The following is a 10,415-nucleotide window of genomic DNA, read 5'->3' as shown; positions in this document are numbered from 1 at the left end:
TCGCTTTTCTTCCAAACTTCTTTAACAAATTATTACGGATCAGTTCACTTCTATTGCTAATTTTTCTTGCCTGTTAATTTTGAGAATTCCCAGACTCTTCCCAGTCTCTTCTCCCAATAAACAAACCCTTAAAATAACATTTGTGAAAAATAACCCGGCAAAAGTATTCTTATGGTTCAAGGCTTTGTTAAATGCACAGGTTTTGAAGCAATCATTGAATGAACAGATTGAATAAAGCCATGCCGATTCAATGCCAATAATTTAAACCATTTCTTTTTATTCACACACATCCAGCTGTGTAACCTCCTAAACATTCCACATTATTCACAAAAACCAAAATCCAGGTGTTATCAACAAATGTAAAAACTGCTAGGTCTTTGTTACCCAATGAAAAATGAATACCAGTTGGCAATGTCTAAAAGAGCTATCAATGTTTTCCATAGGAGTTTAATGCCACAAATGGACATCCGACTAAACAACAGATGCCTAAGTTTTTTATCACCCATGAAAACAACTTTCAGATCTAGAATTTCACAACAATCCGTTCAACATTGTACATGTGTATTCAGTAAAAAAGTGAAATTACACTTTACAGTTTCAAAATCCTGATCTTTTTTTCTTTTCTATTTTTTTTTCGGATGAACGCAATGAAACTAGAAAGACTATTTAAAGAAATTTGTGTTGTCATCTATCATAAATTATGGAATTTTGCAGTTTTGCAGATGCAGGTTTCTTGCATTCCTAGAGATAATTCTATAGCACTGGTGTAATGGTGCGATAAAACACAAGAATACTTCCACTGCAGAACTTTCCAGATGAAACACTTTCAGGATATTCCAAAGGTGAGTATGTCTAAGGATTTTCACCCCTTCACCCCTCCCCCCCCCAAAAAAATCCTAGTATTTACAATTTAAAAGTCTGTACAAAGTTGTCATCATGTTGGCGGGGCATCTTTTGTGTTTTGCTGCGTACTGCCATCGCCTATGTCCTTTCTTACACTCGCTTCGAATTCCTGGTCAAGTCTCTCCTTGGCTCGGATAACCTGGACGGAAGAGAAGAAAAATCTTCTGTTATGATTTTTTTCAAAGGAAAGACAGGGCCAACAATGATTGAACTGTGATCAATTTGCTCAAGATGCTGTGTTTTCTTGGGGTTTCCTATATATTTCATTGTATTTCATCATGCAGCTACGTTACCAAATGCCAGAATCACCAATTGCATTGCACCATGAACTGCACACATACAAAATGCGGTATCCTTTCTGAATGATCCCTTTTGCTATTTCCAAGGTTTGCAGCATTGCTAATGATGCCAGCATCGTGACGCTTCTGACTAATGCTCCTTGAACAAAGACATGGGGCCGGATAACTCAGTTGGTAGAGCACCGGAACAGCAATCACGAGGTTGCAGGTTCAAACCCCACTCCAATCGATTTCTTTGTTCAACTTTAAAATTAGAAAAAAGTCAATTAAAAAAGGCATCACAAGTCATCCCAAAGTCACCAAGAATCTGACACAAGTCGCGTAAGAGTTTTCCCCTCCAGTCTCAAGTGATAATTGATTCAAATAAACGACGACAAAAGTATTCTGTTGTCGTACTTCAGTCCCTGTAACTTATGACCTTACTTGTGATGACCTGTGATTGACTTGAAATTGCTTCATGACTGCTGTTTGATTTGACTTATGATGACTTGGGATTTGACTTGTGATTGACGTAATAAAAACTTTGTTTCTCATCATTCCCACCTTGGACTGGAGGTAGAAGGATCCCCCTTTGCTCTTATCGTTGACCTTGAAGAGATGGTCAAAGTTCTTGGTGATGTGCTCCAGGTCTAGTTTAGTGACATTCAGGACCTGTTTAGCTTCCTGTAGCGTGATGCCAGTCAGACTGTCCTTGGCGGCCGACTGTGCCCCTTGCTTGCCCCCTCCGGCACTCTTGGCTGCATGCTGACTCGCTGAAATCAATATGGAAAGAGGATAATATTTCTAATAAACACAGCATTTACATGTGATGACAACCACCAGACCAATCATTGAGGCAGACTTTTAAAATGTTTTACTGTTGTTTTTTATACACACCATTGGCCTACCTTGAATTTCCTGGCGTAGGGCCCTTGTGAAGGCTCGTCCCACAACTTGAGCACCAAGAACTATTATCTGAGTGACATACTTGGCAGCCTGGTAAAACAAAATAATTTTTTTAAATTGGATTTAGCATGTTTAGTTTATCTTGATCATCATGTTCACCAAGGTCACGGCGGTAGGATATTCATATGATATTATGAATGATCCTAGGACTACATTTTTTTGAGAACGAAGCATCCATTATTTCCTCACAAAGGAAGGGAGGGCGCGCTTGTGACGGGGCACTGGAGCCGTGGAGGCGCAAAGCCTTGGAGTCACGGAGTTGCGCGCCAGTAGAGGGCGCAATTCTCCACGGTTCCACGCAGCCATACGGAGGCGCAGATGTAGAGTGGAGTGGCCCTGTATTCTATAGTTGTACCCAAAATATTTTTTTCAGGAAGACATTTTTGTCTTAAAACACTATTATTTTCTCACTTGATCATAGTTATCCTTTTTTTCAGGAAATATGTTAAACACATTCCTATGAGAACATTATACTTGATTTTCAAAATCATACGAATGTTGACTCACCATATTTACATTTAAGTCCGATGTTGCCTCAAATAAGGTTGTATCACCTATGATAATTGTTCCATTACTTTTTCCTCTGTTTAAGTTACAAAGATGTAGAAAAATCATAGGAAACTGTGAATCAATTCAGTGTATGTTCAACGTGATGAGGCGATTTCTTGTTGCATCATAACACATGCCTGAAAAAGTGCGACGAAATATATTACCCTTGATTTCATTGGTCCATTGTTTAATAAGTTCGATAGGACGTGCGGGATTTGACCCAATGATGAGTGATGTTATACATCGCAATTTCGGAACCTCCTATTTCTTAGAGGTATTATTACTCTCTTTCAACTGTGTAATTGAGGGTTACCGTATAAATTATATCAAAACAAAACATTTTTTCCCACAAAAGTATGTTTTTCATGAAACTTTACATCAACTTTATTGCGTAAAAGCTCAGTTTTCTATTTTTTTTTAAAGTAAAGAATACATACATCCCCTATTTGTGAAGAAATGGTATGGCCAATACTTGGCTAGTTCCCAACCATGGCGATTGCAATTTACTGACTTTTCTAGCAGGGGTACCGACTATATTCCGGTACTTGCAACGTTGACGAAATCGCTGGAACAGCTGATTTATATTTCGCCGTTTTTTTCTTCCAGTTCCACCCCTTAACATTCTTCCTTCCTTAAACTTAAAAAAATTGTAAGAAAATGGGCAAGGAATCTCTGAGGGACCACTTAGACGGAAACGAACTTGATTTGAGTCTAAGTAATTTAACTAAAGTTCCCGTCAAAGAGTTGGTAAGTTTGTTCATACGGTTAGCACTGGAATTAAGTAAGCAGTTTGCACCGCGTGAGGGCGCTGTTTACAGATTGCAGACGACAGCCTTCGGAATTTATTAAAATTTTAATAATGACTTAATGCCATTAATGGTATTTCCTTGGCGCATAAATCATGAAATGAAAGCCTAGAACACAACATATGAAGCACTCTGCAAAATAGGTATCCAAATTACCAAATTTATCCAAACTCGTGTGTTTTGGTGTTATTTATTTTCATTATTTTGGGGAAAATTGGGGGGGGGGGTAGCTTGAAATATCCAGCTCGTTAGGCTCATCCATTCCTCCATATAACTCCTCATGACATGGGAGATTCGCAATCCCCATGGCATGAGCCTAGTGAGTTGGCTATTTCCAGCTAAAGGTGGGGGGGGGGGGGTAATTTGGTTTGGTTTCAGTCTGAGTAACTCGTACTTCTAGAGTAAGGGCCTTCTAATGCTAGAAGTCTAAGTAACTTGGACACTATCGCCTTTGTAAACATTGTGACATAGTCTGGCGATACGTATACATAAAATAGGCGATATGTTGGGCCCAACTTAATACTCGGACTACCGGCATGACTGGTAGGTTGGTTTGACAGTTTGACTCCCACTTTGAAAATGAAGAGTGTATATTTAAAATTTAAAGGTGTGGAGTTTTGCAGAATATTAAGTCAGTGATTGCTCTTCATTATGAAAATACAGACCCACATAAGCTACAATTAAAATGTCCATGTTTTTCTCTTGCAGGCTGCATTACCCAAAGCAACGCGTCTAGACCTGTCATGTAATCAACTAACAAGTCTACCAGTGAGTTTTTTTGTGCAACACCCAACACTTGTGTCTAAACTCACTCAAGCGCATACAATGAATTCTCTTCAAGTTTTGTCCATCCTCACCATTAATACAACATGTCCTGGCTTTACCTCGAAACTTTTTGGGAGTCCCATTATCCCAAATTCTTTTTTAGCATCTTGCTCTTAACTCATCAAAACATCAAGAATGTCTCAAGAAACACTTTCTGGAATACTTATACTGGATCGTAAATAAAAGTTACTCCTAACTTAACCAGAAAACCTGCATTATTTCCTGTTTGCCAACATTTGTAATAGCACTCAGTGCACTGTCATCTTTTGCAGGACAACTTTTGCACACTGACCCACATAGTGAAGATCGACCTCAGTAACAACAGCCTGACCTGCCTCCCGGAAAATATCGGAAATCTTCAGAATCTTCAACACCTAGACCTCTTAGGTAAGTGCAACACCTAGACCTCTTAGGTTAGTGCCAAATCATGACAAAACCTGTAGTTTAACAAAATGATATGGAATATGTTAGACCTTGCCCAGACTGGAACCTCGTGCCCTAATCGAATTTGTCTGTGTTATCACAGATAACCAGTTAGAACATCTTCCAATCAGTTTTGCCAACCTGCGGAACCTGCGGTGGCTGGACCTTAAAGATAACGACAATCTAGACAAGGACCTGAAGAGAGTGGCCGGGGACTGCCTGGATGACAAGCAATGCAGAGAGTGTGCTAAACGGGTAAGAGATCTCCCCCTCACCTCCCCCCCCCCCAAAAAAAATAAACAGATGACGGAGAGAGTGCTATGAGAGGCCCATGGACGGAACACACTGCGTGAGCCTACTGGTTCGCGTACGTATAGTGCTAAGTACACGTGACTTATTATATTCTGAATGTCTACAAAGTCATAGCGTCTTCGTGTGAATGTCACGCGTTGCCGTTCGAATGTCTCTCCGAGTGGTCTCCCCAAACCCTCTCTTTCTTACCATTGAGGGGGTACTTGTGCACGGAGCCCATACCTGCTCTAATATTACAAAGAGAGAGTTGATGAAACCACTAGAAGGGACAATGTGTATGCATATCACACTATCCCGGTATGCCTAGTATGCACATTCAGAATAGAATAATGTAACTTTGCGCCATATACACGCAAACCAATTGTCTTCAGATGGTTGAATATTTGACCAATTAAATCCACAATTCACAAAGATTGTGTTATTCTTTCTCAGGTTGTGGCGTACATGAGTGCTATTCAGACTGAACTGGAAACCCAGAAACTGAAGAAGCTGGAGAAAGAAAAAAGTGAGTGTGTTTTATCCCTAACCCGAATAAATTATTGCTTGGCTCTGCAATCCTGAATCAAACATACCCATTTTTTTTGGGGGGGGGGGGGAGGTTGAGCCCGCAGAGGCTATTCTCATTTTAGGTTATCTTGGCCAATTGCCGTATAATTATATATTAATCTGAATGCACAGAAGCCAGTATCATCTTTACATGAGTGTAAAGAGCCATCATCATTACTTTAAAGAGTCCCTCCCAGTGGTCCCTCCCAACTTTCTTTTGGCATTCGTTGAGGGGGTACTTGTTGAAAAGTCCAAATGCCTAACTCAGCAACAGACACAGGAGGTACTGAGAAGGCACGCAAGGAGAAAATATTTTATTCAGTGAATCCTGCCATTCCTAAAGGCTATTAACTGTTTTCTGAATCTCTTTTTAAGAGAAGAGATTGCTAACATTTCTCGATTGATTTTCGTCAATGTCTTGAAAGAGAAAGCAGCAGCCAGGGAGAAGAAGCAGGAAGCCTTGAGGAAGGAGAAGCAAGTCCAGAAGCAGCTTGAGCGACAGAAGAAGACGGAGGAGTATGAGGCAGCCATGGCCGCCAAGAGACGGAAAGAGGAGAAGAAGGAAAGGAAAAATGCCAAAGGTTAGCTCACTGGATTCAAAGATACCAAGTGTTTAAACCATTAGCTCATGTTTTACATTGTACTACATTGTATTACATTGTACTACATTGTATTACATTGTACTACATTGTATTACATTGTATATACATGTATTCCCTGATGAATCCATAGGACCATAGAGTGCTCATGCGGCTCTGGATGGAACAGGGAGTAATGGGTTAACACAGGTTGAGGTATAAACCTTGTCATGACTTCAACTCACAGCTGATGCAAAGTCAAGGGATGCCCGTCCATCGCCAGTGCCTATAGATGGCATTTTGTGACGTCATTTGAATGGCATTTAGCCCATGTCTGTGCTCCAAATGTATGCATGCATGTAACGTATCACTCACTACATTGCTCAATTTGATTCAACAATTTAATGCAGTGATTATGAAGTCATGGAAATTCCGAATTTATAAATCTTGAGCATTTTCTTGTTTACTTCTGTACTTTTACATGCTTGTATCATCACAATTGTATCGTGTGATACAAATTATTGATAGATACAGTAATAAAGATCAGTTTGATGTAAAGCTTTATATTTTTACTTCCCACAGTTTTCTCGTACCTTGCCCACTTTCCATTTGCCGGCATGCTTCCTAAACCATTCAATTGAGTTATTGAAATTTAGCAAAGGATGCTAATGGGTTAAACCTCCCTCCCCAAAAAAGGCATTAATATTCCATTGTTCCTTTCATGAGAGAACAACCTGACTGACACATTTTTGGGGTCTGTATTGGTGCCCTATTTTTTGATTTTGATTTTTAACTTTTCTTTTCCTAGCTGCCGGTCAAAAAGCAAATGGTGTCCAGCACACACCTGTCAAAACCAAATCAGGTATAAAGTTCTCCTTTACTTTTTGGAGTTAATTTTGCACATTCTAAAATAATTCATATTGACAGGGTCAGCTTTTTTTCATGGGTAAAAAATCATGGCATATTCTTAAAATTAAAATAGGGAACATCTAGGCTGAAAGTTTGAGGATGTCTGCACAACTCTATTGCAGTGAAAAACATTTCAATGTTAAATTGTATATTTGTCAAAACAATTCTTTTTAAGCATTTTGTTTCAGCTGAATGGTTATTTAAACCTGACAAAATTAGATCTTTTGATTACTTTGCAAATGATTCTTTTTTTAATTCAAATACATATATCATTTTTCACAATAAATACACTTCTGGTCAGAAAGCGCAACTTAACCATTGTTATGTACAACTATGCTGAAGTGAGGGAACAGCTTATACTATTACGATCCATTCATTAAGGAATAAGTATTTATTTTAGTTTTCTATTTTCTTCAAAATGAACAGTTTCATGTGTCTGGAAAACTGAATATCATGAATAGTAAACACAGCGCAATCGCTGAAAACTTCTTTGCAAGTGATAAGATGTTTTCATTCTCCCTGCCCTCAGGATCCTCTTGCCTCGTGGTGTTTATCACCCTGTGCGTCACCCTGGTTGCCTTGGGCCTGGGCATCTACTTCTTCTGTGAGAGTGACAAGGCAAACGCCTTGTGCGTCGACCTTCAATGGGTCATCGACACTGTCGTCACGACAACCAAGGAACGGACACAACAGTTGAGGGATAAAATTGCAAGTTACATGTAGAATTGTAGATCCTTCTTTGCTACTGTAAATTTGAATTTTACCGATTCCAACAGATTTATCTTTGTTCTTACTTAATCATGGATTTAAATTGTTCCAAATTTGACATATCTGGATATGATTCTGTTTTACATGTATTCGTCATTGATGTCGGGCAATGATTGAATATCAATTGTATGTCTGTGCCACATTGTGCATGTTCATCACATTTGTATGTTTGTACTTTTTTGAGGCATTTTACAAAACAGAAAAGTTTTTTCTAACTAAATCAAGTCAAAACAATGTTTATTTTGTGAATTATTTGTCCTCATCTATATATATTTTGGATGAATAAGTACAGGACAGTATCAGAAGTTATAGGATCTAAACTTGAGGGGTGACATTTGTCAGGATTTTTCCTGATTTCAGGATAGTTTGTCAGGAGTTTTGCTGATTTCAGGATTTTTTAAGATTTTCTTTTGAAATCTTGACTTCTGAGGTTGTACCATAAAGATGTTTTACTTAAAAGAAAAAAATCATACAGAACAAAAGAAAAGGTTATTTTAAAGGGTGCCTTCAGGCAAATACAAACATATACCATAGACCCTAAGTTACTCATCTGGGGCCCTCCGTGGCCCCCAAACCCTCTGCCGTTTATTTCATGGAATTTTATGTTTCTTTCCCAATCTCGCCCATGAGACTTTAATTAATCAGTTCTATTCTTTGTAACACTCTTTGAAGACACTGAAAACAGTAAGATTGAAGTTAAAAAGACTGTTGCATCATTTGCTGAGGCATATTTTCAAACACAACTTGCAAATTTTCTCACTGCACATGTGCTTGATGTGGCCTAGTGAATGGGGTTGGTGACTCATGATCAGAGGGGCAGGGGTTCGAATCCAGCTGCTGGTCATATGTTGTGTCCTTGGGCAATCCACTTCACCCCACTTGCCTCTGTCCACCCAAGTGTATAACTGGGTACTGGCATTAGCCGGGGTGTAACCTGCGATAGACTGGCATCCCATCCAGGGGGAGTAGAAATATTCTCGGTTGTTTCATGCCAAGAAAACTGGAGATAAACGCCGGTGTCATATGAAAATCCAACTCCTATGAAAATCAGACTCCTTTTCCCTTTCATTGGTTTGTCCCTCGCATGTGACAGGTCATTCTCCTATATATGATCCTAAAAATGGCATTTTATTGTACTTACGCATGCGCAATACTACCAATGAGTCCACATTTCATGGAGTCGGATATTCACGCTACACCGGCCTGATGGGCCATAATTGGCTCGTGACAGACTTTCTTAATTACTTTTACATGTGCTTGACAAGTTCAGTTCTGCGTGTAGCAAAACATATGTCGCCAAGTGGGATAAGTTTCTTTTATTCTTTTTATCTTTTTTCATTGATGCTTTGTTTTATCATGTGCTGAATCAGCTTCGCAGATTCCTTCAACCCGTACTTTATCCTTTCTTTCTTTTTTCTTTTACTTTAAAGTTTGGACTTTCTCTTAAATGTGCTTCATGGCCAGATTATTTGGTTGAATTGCTTGAAGGAATCTAAGACTGTCAAGTTGCAAACATTCACCAAAATGTTGCAAGATCAATTTGTTTTGTATTTGTTATGATTAAGTGATTAGTCAACTGAATTGCTTTTAACATTCAGTGATCAGTGGAATAACTGATTTTAAAATTGTTCAAAAGAAACACAAACTGCTATTTTGCAGAAAGCATGTTCAGTTGCATAAAATAAGTTTCTCCTAAAATTGAATCAAGAAGACAAAATGAAGCATGTGTAATAATTTGCCAGACACAGAAGAAAAAAAACTATATGCCAACATTTGCATATCTTTTAGAGTTGATTTCCAAACCAACTTTTAATTTAAGTGCATCAAATGTGAAATTTCAAATTTATTTTGAGTAAGTTGATTGTTTAACTTTCTTTTCAACATTTGCTTTCTTCCATTTTGCCATATCAAAATTATTTTGGGGTTTAAAGCATCATCAAGTAATGAATTCCATATTTAATTTACAACTTACTCCATTGTTTATTAATTAACGTCAAATAAAGATGTTTTCAGATGTTTATTTTATAAATCAAGAGTTTGTTGAGTTTTTATTGTTTCATTGTTGACGGGGGGGGGGGGGTATAAGGTTTATCATGTAGGGATGGCTTTAAAGGTGCATTCCCCATTCTATTTCGAGTTTCATCCCGGAAAATTGACTAATTTTCCAGATTGCCCGGCATTGTTCTAGCAATACACAAGTTATCAAGGCAAGAGAAAGAATACAGTGACCGAGTGACGTAGCGAAACAATTTATGAAGTGCAAGAGCAAAGACTCCATCAGCGTAGAAAAGATCATTCAACATCCATTTAAAAATTAGATATCCAACTATTCAACAGATTCCCCCTCCCCCAATTTTAGAATTTAAGATCTCCCTTCATCTTTTTAAATTCTGAAATGGGGGCGGGGGAATAAAAGTTTTTCCCCTATATAAAGTCCAGTAAGAAGCCACAACATTTTTTTGTAACTGTGCATTGCATTTTTATGCGCTCCCCCAAGTATTATGTCCCAGGAATTACACAATTTGAATCACCTAGCCCCTGCAAATTAGCCC

At 38.5% G+C, this 10,415-nt stretch overlaps 2 protein-coding genes across 3 annotated transcripts; one reads left to right on the top strand and one right to left on the bottom strand.

Moving 5' to 3' along the window:
- Positions 1-246: 246 nt before the first annotated feature.
- On the bottom strand, positions 247-2,887 carry LOC119727363 (mitochondrial import inner membrane translocase subunit tim16-B-like). The gene is made up of 4 exons (XM_038199231.1): positions 2,655-2,887; positions 2,090-2,177; positions 1,746-1,954; positions 247-1,042 (listed from the first exon to the last, which is right to left on the bottom strand). Exons 1-4 carry the CDS (start codon positions 2,760-2,762, stop codon positions 935-937), a joined length of 513 nt encoding a protein of 170 aa, XP_038055159.1. The 5' UTR covers positions 2,763-2,887; the 3' UTR covers positions 247-934.
- A 328-nt stretch (positions 2,888-3,215) lies between these two features.
- LOC119727361 (leucine-rich repeat-containing protein 59-like) lies at positions 3,216-9,896 on the top strand. 2 transcript variants are annotated; one of them, XM_038199228.1, is made up of 8 exons: positions 3,216-3,443; positions 4,211-4,270; positions 4,600-4,714; positions 4,854-5,005; positions 5,495-5,567; positions 6,034-6,189; positions 6,998-7,048; positions 7,625-9,896. In XM_038199228.1, exons 1-8 carry the CDS (start codon positions 3,354-3,356, stop codon positions 7,816-7,818), a joined length of 891 nt encoding a protein of 296 aa, XP_038055156.1. In that variant the 5' UTR covers positions 3,216-3,353; the 3' UTR covers positions 7,819-9,896. The 2 variants fall into 2 exon arrangements, with proteins under 2 accessions (XP_038055156.1, XP_038055154.1); XM_038199226.1 differs by having other exon boundaries at positions 6,995-7,048.
- The last annotated feature ends 519 nt before the right edge of the window (positions 9,897-10,415 follow it).

Source organism: Patiria miniata, unplaced genomic scaffold (genome assembly GCF_015706575.1).
Source record: "Patiria miniata isolate m_02_andy unplaced genomic scaffold, ASM1570657v1 HiC_scaffold_20, whole genome shotgun sequence".
In the NCBI taxonomy this organism is placed as follows: Eukaryota; Metazoa; Echinodermata; class Asteroidea; order Valvatida; family Asterinidae; genus Patiria; species Patiria miniata.
This window is presented reverse-complemented; position numbering and strand designations above follow the sequence as displayed.

Bases quoted from the DNA above. Each gene is read 5' to 3' on its own strand.
- LOC119727363 (XM_038199231.1), bottom strand. From the start codon at position 2,762: ATGATTTTTCTACATCTTTGTAACTTAAACAGAGGAAAAAGTAATGGA. The intron at 1,955-2,089 runs GTAGGCCAATGG...TATTGATTTCAG, and splicing joins CCTACGCCAGGAAATTCAAG to CGAGTCAGCATGCAGCCAAG. The intron at 1,043-1,745 runs GTGGGAATGATG...TCTTCCGTCCAG, and splicing joins CCTTCTACCTCCAGTCCAAG to GTTATCCGAGCCAAGGAGAG.
- LOC119727361 (XM_038199226.1), top strand. From the start codon at position 3,354: ATGGGCAAGGAATCTCTGAGGGACCACTTAGACGGAAACGAACTTGAT. The intron at 4,715-4,853 runs GTAAGTGCAACA...GTGTTATCACAG, and splicing joins TCAACACCTAGACCTCTTAG to ATAACCAGTTAGAACATCTT. The intron at 5,006-5,494 runs GTAAGAGATCTC...ATTCTTTCTCAG, and splicing joins GCAGAGAGTGTGCTAAACGG to GTTGTGGCGTACATGAGTGC.